Source organism: Mus musculus, chromosome 1 (genome assembly GCF_000001635.26).
Source record: "Mus musculus strain C57BL/6J chromosome 1, GRCm38.p6 C57BL/6J".
Classification (NCBI taxonomy): Eukaryota; Metazoa; Chordata; class Mammalia; order Rodentia; family Muridae; genus Mus; species Mus musculus.
This window is the reverse complement of record NC_000067.6, coordinates 150,421,837-150,436,035: the sequence shown is the minus strand read 5'-3', so window position 1 is coordinate 150,436,035 and position 14,199 is coordinate 150,421,837. Positions and strand designations below refer to the sequence as shown.

At 38.7% G+C, this 14,199-nt stretch overlaps 1 protein-coding gene across 2 annotated transcripts in view; it reads right to left on the bottom strand.

Moving 5' to 3' along the window:
- Positions 1-14,199, bottom strand: part of Tpr (translocated promoter region, nuclear basket protein) — a 57,134-nt gene that overhangs the window by 13,900 nt on the left and 29,035 nt on the right. For both annotated transcript variants that reach the window (XM_006529065.3, NM_133780.3), the window contains exons 24-38: positions 13,356-13,508; positions 12,863-12,979; positions 12,347-12,550; positions 12,055-12,239; positions 11,226-11,373; positions 10,262-10,399; positions 9,042-9,173; positions 7,786-7,916; positions 6,491-6,701; positions 5,332-5,475; positions 4,688-4,874; positions 3,420-3,625; positions 3,156-3,217; positions 2,150-2,358; positions 121-393 (exon numbers count right to left, since the gene is read on the bottom strand). In XM_006529065.3, the coding sequence (XP_006529128.1) occupies positions 121-393; positions 2,150-2,358; positions 3,156-3,217; positions 3,420-3,625; positions 4,688-4,874; positions 5,332-5,475; positions 6,491-6,701; positions 7,786-7,916; positions 9,042-9,173; positions 10,262-10,399; positions 11,226-11,373; positions 12,055-12,239; positions 12,347-12,550; positions 12,863-12,979; positions 13,356-13,508 (2,500 nt within the window). The remainder of the gene's footprint in view (positions 1-120; positions 394-2,149; positions 2,359-3,155; positions 3,218-3,419; positions 3,626-4,687; positions 4,875-5,331; positions 5,476-6,490; positions 6,702-7,785; positions 7,917-9,041; positions 9,174-10,261; positions 10,400-11,225; positions 11,374-12,054; positions 12,240-12,346; positions 12,551-12,862; positions 12,980-13,355; positions 13,509-14,199) is intronic.

The window sequence follows — 14,199 nt, the reverse complement described above, 5'->3', positions numbered from 1 at the left end:
TATGATGCCCTTCTTTGATCTCTGTGGACACTAGGCTCGTACATGACACCCAAATATACAGAGACAGAGCATCCATAGACATAAAATAAAACAATAGAAAATATTAAAATGAAATCTTACCAGTGCCAAATACTGCTGTGGAAGTAGATGGACGCTCCACTGGGGAACTTTGTACTACCTCAACTATGTTTGGGGACAATTCTTGATTTGTAGGCTCAATCTGCGGGTGGCTCTGTTGAGTGGGTTGTACAAAAGCTGTAGCTTGTGTTTGCTGCTGTACAGTTAGGATGGGCTGAGAAATGGAGGGCTGAACATTAGGACTAGTAGAACGAACAGATCCACTTGCGTTTCCAAATACTGGAACATGTTCCACAGGCCCTTCTGACTGCATAGCTGAAAACAATGACAATATTTAGTAAGTATGCCTTCTAATCTACCAAAACTGAGTTATTTTACCTTATTCTTTGACATACATCTTATTAACTGTTTTTTCTATGTCTTACCATTTAATACACAAAAATGTGCACAAAAGTTATATATTGTACTGCCTATGTGTCTAATACAGTAGTATGTAATATTTGGTGGGTAAGTACATGTTTGAAAGTGTTGTACTATTTATTGGTCTAATAAAATTATAACCAGATGTAATTAACATTAAGAAGCTGAACATGGTGAGAAATTTTGTTTTTAACTGGTATCACAATGACACCATGAAAACAGGAAATGGGTTCAGAGCTGAATGGTACAGTGTTTGTACATGCGTAAGGTTTGATCCTTAACCGCACAAAACCAACCAACCAACCAACCAACCAACCAACCAAAGTTTCTCTGTCCTAAAAAAAAAAAGTTTAGTTTGGTAATCTATCTGTTAATCTTTTATTGAATGGAGGATATATATTTATTTTTGGAGTGTTTACATTATACATTGTGTACTGGCTGGTTTTGTGTGTCAACTTGATACAGGCTGAAGTTATCACAAATAAAGGAGCCTCCCTTGAGGAAATGCCTCCATGAGATCTAGTTGTAAGGCATTTTCTCAACGAAGGGTGGAGGGCTCAGCCCATTGTGGGTGGTACAATCCCTGGGCTGGTAGCTCTGGGTTCTTTAAGAAAGCAAGCTGAGCAAGCCAGGGTAAGCAAGCCAGTAAGTAACATCCCTCCATGGCCTCTGCATCAGCTCCTGCTTCCTGACCTGCTTGAGTTCCAGTCCTGACTTCTTTTGGTGATGAACAGCAATGTGGAAGTGTAAGCTGAATAAACCCCGCAGGAGTAGAAACCCTGACTAAGACACATTGTTGGGGACATGGTCTTTCTATAGAACTTTGGTTGGCCTTGAACTAGATACCTACCTGCCTACCTCTCTTTCTGATGAGATAAAAGGTATTTAACACCAACAACTACCTGTACATTTACTCAATTCTAACACATCAAAGCAGTTTAAGATCTTGCAAACCTTTTATTGAACATCTACTTGTTAAGGAAAGAGATTGAACAACGAAGAAAATGAAACTCTGATTCCTAATATAGTAGATTGAAAAGTACACGTGAAATCAAGTGCAATGATCGAATTACTACAATTCAATGGGAAGAGAGTAAGAGAAAGCATCAGGAAGTGCAGGGAGCTCCGGTGAAAGGATGATATTCGATTTGAAAGAGCAATTTTATACTATGGTTTTCCAAAATGGATTTCATAGCATATATCTTAGTCATTAGAAGAGAACATGTGGTTCCAGAAAGCAAAGCGATGGATGTTGGGAATATATTTTCCCTCTTTGTTAGCTTAAGAAAAGAACAGCAGAAGAGAAGGAAGAAATTTACTGTATTTACAATATGTATCTTGGGCAGCCACATGGCACATGCCTATGAGGCAGAAAGATCTTGAGTTGAAGACCAGCCTGGACCCAAAAATAAACAAACAGGGCTGAGAATGTAGGTTAGTCAAAAACCACTTACCTGAGTTTGATGACTATTGGGGAGAAAAAAACCCCAAGCACAAGTGTTCTAGGAATCATATACTTCAAAATATTCACTACTTTTGTCATGCATGATCTGACTTAGACTTTATATGCTACACTTACCCTTACAGCTCTTATCCTCTCAAAAGAAATGCATACAAGCAGTCAGCCAATCAGATGTGTTCTTTCACTCACCTTCCTGTGACTCCACCTGTGTAGTAGGCATTACGGTTGCTGTTGGGGTAGTGGTCGGATTTGTGACCGTTGCAGGTGTAACCATTGGGCGGATACTTGCCCTGGGTGTCGACTTATTCCCAGCCATAGCTGCAGCTGTCACTTTACTTGGAGTAGAAACAACAGGAGTTGGCTTGATATTGGCTGTTGGTGGGTCTGATGTGCTGGCACTTAATGAAAGAAAAATCCAAAATAACCCAGTGAGAATTAAATTGATGAGCCCTTGTAAAATCTATGCACCCTATAAAAAGGAAGGCATGCCCTATTTAAAGTGATATCTTATTCAGCAGGTATTACCTTAACCCAGTTCAAATCTTACTATTTTTTCTGAACTCTATTTTGGATATACTTGGTAGGTTTAAAATAGGTAGTTTTAAAGACAATGAATATAGCCTTTGACTTTCTAGGCATGAAATCCTAAAACTTATTAATAAAGGATTTGAATTTCAGTACTAAAAACTGTAGGGCATGTTCCAGAGTGGTATAATCTGGCAATATAGAAAAAGCACCTAAATGTTGAGTTACTTTCAACCCAGAACTTAAATTTGTAAAATATTTTATGATTTATGTATATGGATGTTTGTCTGCATGAATGTCTAGGCATCATGTGTGTGCCTGGTGCCCAGTGAGACTGGACAGTGTTGGATCCTCTGGAACTGGGAGTTATGGATGGTTGTGAGATACATAGGTGCTGGGAATGAAGCCCAAGTCCTCTGGAAGTGCAGCCAGTGGTGAGCCATCATCTCTCCAACCCCAGCCTAGACTTTTAGAGCTGTTATGAACATGATAAGGCGTGAGTAGGAGCTTATCTTATTTATAAACCAATTATAAACTAAGCCACAAGGTGTTTCTGGTCACTACAGCTTTAGACATAGGAATGAAAGCATACTGATAACAAGATTTGAAAACTACATCACCTGATTCTTTTGGAACTTTAAAGGCAGACTATAAAAGAACTAGAACTCACATTCCTCTTTCACCAGAAGCTGGAGTGGTTTTCAGTGTGATTTGTCTTTGCTGTTCTGGAGCCTATAAAGAAGAGAAGGATTAACTTCTGTGTTTATTACACCCAAACGTCCACTGAACAAAGATGTTAGGCTATTTATTATCAACTGTCTGTATATTTGAAATTTTAGTCCAAATTCTAACAGACTCCTAAAAACCAGGCACTTCCAAATAAAATATACACAAGTCACAAGTGGTTTGTCATGGAAGCGCAAGCGGCAGTCACCTTATTAGTGGGTTCTTGAGGCTCATCCCTCTGCTCAAGGTGTCGCTCTTGATGCTCTCTGAGCTCTCTCTCTAAGCGACTAATCCGACCTTCATACTGGGACTTAAGAGCAGTCATTCGGACATCAAGCTCATCTTTCTGCTGATCTAGAGCTCCGTTCCTTTGTTTAAGTTCTTCAATTTCTTTAGTCAGCTGATCTTTCACACCTAAAATAAGCATATAAATATAACCAGACATCAGAAACATTATGCAATTAAATGGCATGTACAGTTAGCATTACATCCTGCCCTATGCTATATATTAGTTCTGGTACACTCACTATCTATATCTCAGTAAGCAAATCTCTAGACAGATCTATGTTTATTACTTACTCCAGCATAAAAATAGGTAAATTATCCTAAAAAATTTAAGTTAATGTAAATTAACTTTACCAGGAGCTTGTTCATATATGAATATTATTCGTTACTAGGAATTATAAAATATTCACATCACACAATTTATATAGTATATAATAAAAAAGTAGACCAGTGATGCCAGGTGTAGTGGTGCACACCTTTAGTCCTAGTACTCAGGAGGCAGGCACATCTCTTGTGAGCTGGAGACCAGCCTGGTCTACAAAGTAATTTCTAGGATAGCCAAGGCTGTTAATACAGAGAAACAATTGGACTCAAACCATCCCCCCCCCACCACCCCTGCCTGTCCAAAAAAAAAAAAAAAAAAAAAAAAAATCAAAACAGTATTTTTTTGAAGTTGCTGTAAGATAACCTTAGATATCATAAAGAATAATCAGACAGGAAAAGCAGAGTGACCTGCTGTTTAACTGGGAACCTTACGCATGTGATAGACCACTCACTCTCCAGGAAGTCCATGGGAGTACTCCACTAAAAGTAGAGAAACATCCTTAGGCTGGTAAGAAAACATTCTGTGTTGTTTACAAAGCAGGTAGGCAGCAATCTGGACTTAAAGAACGTCACAAGTAGAACTGTTCCATATGGTCACAAGGGGAACAGTACCCCAAGCTAATTACCAGTGCTCTTTGTAAGTACAGCAAACACATCATTTGAAAATTGTATTTTCCAAGGCTAGAGAGATGGATGGTTTAAAGAGTATTAGCTGTTCTTCTAGGAGTCAAGTTTGATTCCCAACACCTATCTAGTGGCTTGCAACTATCCATGACTCAACTTCCAGAATAGGTAACACTCTCTTTTTGTCTGTGTGGGTACCAGGCACACATGTTGTGTGTGTGTGTATAGGATACACGAAATTACCAGATAGATGTGTAATTTTTGATTTGGCTAGTGCAAGTGTCTTCCAAGTCTTTTCATTCATTTGCTGTCGGAGCTGCTCCTCTGTGGTTTTATCCTGGAGGTCCTGACGAAGGCGTGACAGTTCAGACTGAAGCTGCACCGTCTGCTCCTGGAGACTTCTTGCTTCTGTCTCTTTTTCAGATAATGTCTTTTTAAGGAAAAAAAAGTATCACATAACTCAAATCAGTTCAGTTTGTGGGTTTTTTTAAAATTTATTTATTTTTAATTAGGTATTTTCTTCATTTACATTTCAAATGCTATCCCAAAAGTCCCCTATGCCCTCCCCCTGCCCTGCTTCCCTACCCCTCCACTCCCACTTCTTGGCCCTGGTGTTCCCCTGTACTGAGGCATATAAAGTTTGCAAGACCAAGGGGCCTCTCTTCCCAATGATGGCCGACTAGGCCATCTTCTGCTACATATGCAGCTAGAGTCAAGAGCTCTGGGGGCACTGGTTAGTTCATATTGTTGTTCCTCAAAGTTTGTGTTTTATAAACTATTGGAACACTTTTACAAGCTTTAAATGGTAATGGAGTGTCAATGTTTAAACCTATTACCTGAGGCTTACAGAGAGAACTAGGAACCTTCCATAGCCCTCAAAATCCTACCTTCTGCAGATTCTCTACTTGACCCTCAAGTGACTTTGTCTTTGTTTCGGATTGGCTGAGGGTATCTTTGAGCTCCTGCATTTCCTGGACAGAGATGTGCTGTTCCTGATGGTCTCCTGAAGACTGAGTGGAAGTCTCCATGGCCTAAGATGGTGTGTAGTAATAACATGTTTTTATTTAGTAATTCTACTGCTGCAACTTAGAGACAATCCTAAATGTTCAAAATTACTTATAAGAGCACTCAAAAATGAATTTCTATAAAACAATTTCAGTGTTCAGAATCAGGGAATGAGTTATGGTTATCCATACAAGTAGACATTAGAGGTGGCACTTTGTAAATGCACTCTGACATAGAACAACTCCCTAATGATGATTCAGTCGGAAAATAGTGACATGATAGCATATGCAAATGACACACTTGGGAAAGTTCTATGCCAAGAAAAACACACTAAAGTGCTAACAAAAAGAAAAAGGATTAAAAGCATTGATAGTTATCATGCACAACTTATCTAAAATGATATAAAACCTATTAGTTGTAAAATCGCATATCCTTAACTTTAATTAACAATGAGCCAATGTGATGGTTATTTCTGGACTGTCAACTGGATTAAGGTAACAAACACTTGAGTGAGGCACTGATGTGCCCACCTAGGGTGAATCTCTGAGGGTTTCTCAGAAAGAATTAATAACTGAGAGGGGGGGATACAGCCTGTTCTGGAGAGGGAAAATGCAGGAGCATGTTCCCATGTTCCTGCCACAGACCCTCAAAGTCACGCCTTCCTTCTCCCTCCGCAGCGATGGGCCTGTATCCCCTAAACACAATGATACTGGGTCACGAGAAAGTGTAACTATACAGTTCTGAAATCAGCTTTGCAAAGAAACAGTATTAGAAATATAAAAAGGCCAGGCATGATAGTGTACACCTTTAATCCCAGCATCTGAGAGGCAACAGCAGGCTAAGTTTCAGGCCAGCCTTCCCTACTCTATCGCCAAAAGAAAAAAAAAAAAAGAAAAGAAAAAGAAAAAAAAAAAAAAGGAAAAAGGTTAATAGTAACTTAAAACCAAAACCAAATAAACATATCACTGTACTTCTATGAGTTAAGACTAAAAACCATTAACAGTCAAAATTAGGGCTGGGGATTACATTTCCTCAAAATACCTTGTTTTGTTGCGCTTTCAGTTCTTCAAACTGAGTCTTGTACCTGCGTCCAATTTTCTTGACTTGAGTGATTGTTTTGACCTTTTCCTGTATATCAATTATTTTGGCATCTAAATCTTTCTGAATGCCTTCCTTTTCAGTCCGTGCTTTACTTAAGTCTTCCCGCAGACTCTGGATTAAATTCTGGTTGTTAGTCAAGGATGCATTTGATCTTTGAAAAAAAAGAGGAGAGGTTTCTTAAAAGAACCAAATACACAATGTTTGGCAAATTTTCAGCTTAAGTACTGCTTTAATTAATAATAGCTTTCTAATTAAAATTCCCTCCACCTGAAAGACATGTACTTTATGATTTTGGTCTTTTATTAGACCTTATTGCACAGGTCTAATCCAGTTCTGAAGAAACACTGAAGTGCTAAGTGAAGCCCTCAAGTGGCGGCACGCAGTCTCACTAGACCTGCGACCAAGGGTTCTCTGTAGGTCAGAGTCTCCAGGTTTCCCATAAGCGGCAGAGGAACTTTGTCAGCTGGGGCTTAAAGCCTATATACAGTTTCCTCACATATTATTCTTTATGCACAACTGTTAGTATTCTATATAGTTTGTCCTACTGTACATGTCATGAACTGAACTTTCATAGCAAGACAACCTAAAAAGAGCAGCAGCTAATTCCAACTTTGTACAAGTATAAACTCAAGCTTTTTGAATTTTCTTTTTTTCTTTTTCTTTCTTCCTCTCTTTGTTTTTACTTTTTTTAAAGAAATAGTATCTCTCATACTGAGCATGCCAAAATACTGTTTGGAATAAAGAAAAAAACATGTAACAGAGATTTGTAAGCTATAGTTTTCAATAAGAGACAGGATTAGCACAATTAAAAAAAACAACAACAAAAAGCTTTATAGATTTTCATAAAGAGGCTATGAACAGAAAAACAAAAACATAAATTGTACGTACGTTATTGACTATCAATTGTTAGAAAAGAAATTAGCTTTAGAGGTACAACATGTAGCTTTTAAATACTCAAGAAAAAACCTTGATATATGGACACAAAGAATTCAATGTTTTGTTGTCTTACTGAAAAGAAACAAAGGCAAAGAGCCGCAGCGAAGGGCTTTTACCTTCCTACAAAGCAGGATCACAGAGAACATATTGTCATTCAGCACTTGGGAGGGAAACACTGAGTTCAAGGCCACCCTGGGTTACACATGGACTAGACCTAGGGTACTCTGGGCTACAGAGAGACCTCATCTCATGGGGAAAATCGTGCACTACATATAATTTAAAACGTTCATCCCTAATACCTTGCAATTTCAGCCTTAAGCCTTCCAACTTCTTCATTTAGCTGTTGGATTCTCTTAGTGTGAATTTCCTTTTCAGAAAGCAACTTTCGATATTCTTCTGTGTCTGGATCTTTCTGTTGATTTATTAGTTGCTAGAAAAATAGAAGTGCATACTGTCAGGTTATCTAAACACAAAGTGCTATAGTAAAGTGATTAAAAATCTAGCTTATTCACTTTAACTGTCTTGCCTACAGAGTAGTAAGTATCAAAACAGCATGTTTGAAGTTTTAATTAGGAGAGCAAAATCTAGCCAAGATAGACGGGCAAAAAAACATCAAATTTTATTAACTGTTTATCATTTTTCAGAGCTGTGAATGAACTTGAACGAATTTGACTTAAGTTTCTTTTTTTCTTTTAACATTTAGTATGTTATTGTGCATGTAATGTGTGTGTATGTTTATGTGAGTGAGTGTGTATATTTGTTTGTGCACGCGCACATGCCATTAAACACATGTGGAAGTCAACTTGTAAAAGTCAGTTCTCACTGTCTTTATGTTGGCTCTGGAGACTTAAGTTTAGGTCTTCAGGCCAGACTGCAATTAGCCATCTCACTGGACTTTCCTCATTGTGTGTCTACAAAGAGCAAAATGAAGAATAAAAGTGCTCTGAAATTCTGAAATATTTCTTTATCCTTAAATGGTTACCATTCTACAGAATTTCTCGGTATCTGAGAAACTGAGTTTAATTTCTGTCACCAAAAACATTTTTTTTTAAATTAGGTATTTTCTTCATTTACATTTACAATGCTATCCCAAAAGTTCCCCCTCCCCCAAAAAAACCACTGCTTTAAGAGCCATATTCTTTTTGTTTGTTTGTTTGATTTTTTTTTTTTTTTGAGACAGGGTTTCTCTATATAGCCCTGGCTATACTGGAATTCACTTTGTAGACCAGGCTGGCCTCGAACTCAGAAATCCTCCTGCCTCTGCCTCCCGAGTGCTGGGACTAAAGGCGTGCGCCACCACGCCCTGCAAATGAAGAAAACTAGTCTAGCAAAGTTAGAAAACTCGCATGGAGGTCACACGCTACGTAACTAGTATTTTCAAGGTAGACTTCTCACTAAATGCACTATGCTATATGGTCTCATCCCCAATAGACTTATAACTATTAGTCTTCTAATGGTGAATGCAATTTTCACTAGTTTCACAACTATTTTCCATCTCTAATTCTTACACTGCTGAAGCTCATTTCTGTGTCAGTAAATGGCTAACTGTACTCACCTGGTTCCGTGCTTTCCAACGCTTAACATCCTCTTCCAGTAGCTTCTTTTCTGCCTGGAGCATACCGCTTTTCTCACTCAGCTCAGCATTGGCTTCTTGTAAGGGTAAAATGTCTAACTCCAGTTTCCTCACCTGAAAAGAGTCCCAAGTATGTTTATAACAAATGGTAAATTAATCTGTGCCGCGGACTGGCCTCAGTTGGGCCCCTTGCTCCGTGGGAAAATCAGTCCTGTAAAGGTAGTCAGGGATTCAGTGAAAAATGACAAACAAATACAGACACAAAAGGGTGTTGTATCTGAATGTAATTTGTCAAAGTGAGCATGAGACTTTTATATATTACAGAAAACAAAGAAGTTAAGTGATACATTAAGGTCAGACGAGGTACATTGAAATTATCTGACACAAAACAAAAAATGCATACAAAATGACTGGCAGGAACCAGGCAAGGTTTACAATAGAGGTATGATCAGCCCTGTGTAAAATCAGCTATTTACAGGAGCCAGGTGAAAGGTCTGATGCAATGCTAGTCTATTGTTAAACCCACCACCAGGGGTCCCTTAGTACATACCTACTTACGCTAATCCTCCAGACCTAGTGAAAAACATGCACCAGGGGAGTTCTTACGATTAACCCTTTCATGAATAGTACAACACTCCCAGTTCCTCCTAAAACCACAACCTTCCTTCCTCCTAGGCCATTGTAAATTCCTGTGTATGGGAGTGACTCGGCAATTATTGTTCATAAGTATTTACTATGTAGACTGAGATTTCTAGCTCTATTCAAGTAACTGTAAAGCCTAATTTCTTTCACTGTCTCCCTTACAATACTAGAGGTAATTCTGAACGTCACTTAATAGGCAACATTCTTACTGAATTCCAAGCCCAGGATTGGCTCAAGGACTGCCTAGGACATAGGGACATTGGAGGAGGCTAATCTAACTTAGCTATATGTCAAAAAAAATCAATCCTTAGAGGCACTTATAATAAAACAATACTGAAGGAAAGCACACGGATCCGTTCTCTACTAAAGCAAGGACAGATTTGGAGCACTCGTTATACAGGATGCCCTGGTTCCAGGTGACTAAGTTTCTGTGAACTTTTTGCCTCGGGACTGCGGCCAAGCTTCTAGACCTGTCACTCAAGTCACTCCTGGAGTGGGTGTGGCAATCTGTATCTTTATAAATAGTAAGGGCTTCTGCGCTCAGCTGGTAAGGCACAAACCTTGGCTTGCATTTGTTGTAGGTTCTGTTCGAGCCTTTCCTTTTCCTCCCGTAGCATCTTGTTGGTCTCCATAACAACGTTCATTGTTTCAGTTTTCTTCATCAGCTCTTCATGTTGCGCCATTGTTTTTGCAGTTACCTGAAACAGTGACAAACACATAGATCAACAACCAGCACTCAGACTCGTCTTTTTCCTACCAGTTCTAATCTTCCCAATAAAAAAGTATAGAGAATTTAAACTTCAACTTTAACTGAAACTTTGAAAGCTTGCAGGTTATTTTCCTGAGACATGTTAATTTCAAATGAGTTTAAATAAATGTAAGAGACTTAAAGAAAAAAGGACTACAAATGCTGCCAGCACTACAGGTATTTTTGCTTGTACTTTGGTATGAGCTCTAAAGTACTGTTACTTTGACTCCTGGCTTTTCCCCTTCCCACACCTGCTCAGGATTCTGAACATTTAGTTATGTTACTCTAGTAACAGGTACAGTAAGTGAGCTCATGGACTCAGCAGTGAGTTGAGAGCCACCAGTGCTTGGAGTTACCATGGTGTGTTTAGTTTAATTTCTTAGTTTCAATCTATTCTATCTAGAATGACTCTAGACTTTTATTTTAGAATGAATCACAAGGTATTTATATATAGCAGCTGCAAAAGATTAGAAAGCTGGAATTTTATATACTGTATACTACAGTCCAGATGATTCGCATGCACAATCTCAATCCTACCTCTCATCTACAGACAAGGAGACTAAGAGGAGGGAAGCTAAGCAATGTTCAGCATATCGAGCTAATCCTATGGAAGCAGAATTCCAAACCAGACCTCTACAACAGAGCTTCTAATCACCACACAACTCGGCAATACTGGACAGATGCTAAATTTACAACTTTAGGATGAGTGCTCAAATTAGTGTATCGTGGTAGAAACACATGAGCTTTCCTTCTTTAAGCTTGGTGTATGGACATACCTGCACCTTTTCCCTTTCCACATTCAGGCTATCCTGCAGTTCTTGCAACTCCCGTTCTAGAAGTTCAACTCTTTGTCGATACCGCAAACTCTCAACCTGAGCCACCTCAAACCTAGTTTCAGCAATTTCTTTTTCTCGTCGAATAAATCTACAAGAAGGCATGTTAAAATTTTAGAAAACTCTAAGTTTAGTGTTTTAAAACTTGGAGAATTAAGACAACAAAATGCATCACTTTAGTATTCACTTTCATATTTCAACGACAGATTACTTTTGGGCTTAGATAGTAGCATCAGAAACATATTATTCTGGGCCTACAAAATGGCTAAGGAAATAACAGTACTTGTGCATGACATGCACGCACACAAACACTCAGTAATAATACGTGAGTAAACAATTAAAGATAGATTATCTTTAGGCTGTGTCCAATGACACACATCCATAATCCTAACACTCGAGAGGGAGAAGCAGCTGGGGTTAGTGAGGAAAAAAATATCTTTAAAATAATTTGAGACATCTAGTTTCCCTTTCCTTTCGTGAAATGGGATCTTGTTATGTAGCCCAGGCTGTCCTGTAATGGCCAGTTCCCACCTTGGCCTTCTAGGATTACAGATGTGCCCTTCTCACCACGCAGAGCTGGTCTTTATCTTTAGTTTCTCAGAAAAAGCAGCTCAAGTTCTTCCTATGAGATTCAACCTTACAAGCATGGATTTCATCTCAGTATCAATAGTGAGCACTAGGTTCCTTGGCCAACTGAGGCGGAGTGAGCTGTACAGCACTACGTCCGTGCCTTCCTCATTACTGGGCCACTGTAAGAATGTAGCTGACTTACCTAAGAATTTCTAGAATTTGTTCTTGAGATTTCCCTTCTTCATTGAGAGATACATTTAATGGCGCTTGCACAGCATCCTTCATAGAGGTGACCACCTTGTCACTTAATTTTTCGATTTGATCATGAAGTAGTCGGTTTTGTTTCTCTAGATCTTCACAGCGAGACACACTTTTGGAAACTTCATCCTACAAGCCAAGGGTCCATCATAATGTTTTCCCAAATGTACAGGAAAAACAAACATAAGAAACCCTTTCCTTTCTTCAGAACATTCTACTGCGACCTACAACATTACCTTCAACACTCTCTCTCTCTCTTCCCAAGATGCTTTACATTCCAACAACTGGGATTCTGCTTTCTGAGTTGTTTCTTCCAAATGCTGACGGATTGATGTCATTTTTGAAACCTGTTCCTTGGCAGCTTGCAGAGCTTCGACATCAGCAGCATGTAGCATCAATTCTCTCTCATACTTATTCTGGGCTTCCACAGCGATTTTAGCCTGCAATTAACAATTCCCCCATCGATAAAGATTAAGATCCACAAATTAATACTTAGACACACACACACACACACACACACACAATATTTCTGTTATATACGCACATGTGTGAAGGCTAAAGGACTTTGGGTGTCCTGCTCTAGAGCTCTCTGTCTATTATTTTCAGACAGGGTCTCTCACTGCACCCTTCTGGTAGCCAGCAACCCTACAACCTTCCGCCTCCCACAGCACTGGGCTTTCACATGTCTGGAAGCTGGAATCCAACCTGAGGCTTAAAACACACTGCTCAGAAACTATGAGAAGAACACTTACTTGTTCCTGACAGTCACGCCTGGCTTGCTGTTCATTACTTAAAGCTGTGCTTGCTCTCTGAAGAGCTTCTTGTACTTCATTCTGAACAGTAGACAGTGTTTTCTTCAATTCACTTAACTAAACAAGAGTAAGCCACAGTTAATTACAATCTGGGAAAATACTTAAGACATTAAACAATCCACTTAAGTAAACTGAATACAGCTATATAATCTGATATAATCTACAGTTTTTAACTCTGGCTACTATCTGCAAAATCCAAGGCAGAGCTTCTTTCTAAAAAGCAGCACTAAATAATCAATTTTGTTAAGTGATCTAAATTTTTCAAAAGGAAATTTATACAGATGCACAGAATTGAGTGAAAATATAAAATTAAAATTCATAGGTATGCATTCAAGCAATTTCTGATGAGACAAACCAAAGTATAACTTATGAACTAATAAAGTGAACTCAGGTTGCTAAGAAAGCAAGCTCCTGTGAATCCCAGTGAACTCACTTGCTGTTCCATGCTCTCGATGGCTTTCCTCTTATCATCCTGAAGTTCTTGCTTTTCCTTCTCTACTTCCATCAATTTCTTCTCCAACTGTGTCTGAAACTCTGCTGATTCTTTCAAGCGAACTTCAATGTTCTTATGAACCTCCTCAGTCACCTTCATAAGCAGCCAGAAACAAGAGTAATAACATGATATGCAATACTTTTCCCAATTTAAACTGAACTGGAACCAAACTAAAGTTACTATTTGTCTTATACTAGGAGAAGAATCCCTAAGATGATTAGCCAAGCAGATATACCACATAAATCTAGAAGCGTAACTTCTCTTTCAACCTGGGTTTTTCCATATTGAAATCTGAATCTCTTTATTTTCCCTTCCAGCCTCATATCCATTTGCCCAAATCTACTTAGTCTATCAGTAAAAGATATGGATTGATGCCAGTCACAACAGCATTTTTAAAAAGTGGTGGTACTCTCTACAATATATCCTTAATCCACTACACTACCCTTTGAAGAAAATTTTCTAACTATGACACATTAAGAATCAATGGTTCCATATAAGCACACAAAAATAACCTGACATGCTTATCTGAATACTCTCTCGATTGAGGCTTGACAGCTTTCCACTATTTTGATGACCTGCATGGCTCTCTATTCAAAGGTACCCACTTGTCAACCGTGACGCGGAGTCATGCACGAGCAGCAGATAACTCATATTCATTCTCCCCAATGCCTGAGCTTTCTAAATCGTGTGACTTTTGTTTTGACTTATTAGACCCAAAAACTTTCCAAAAGTAAAAGAAACGATGTCAGCCTAACCCATAACACACTGCTTTATAAACAAGCAA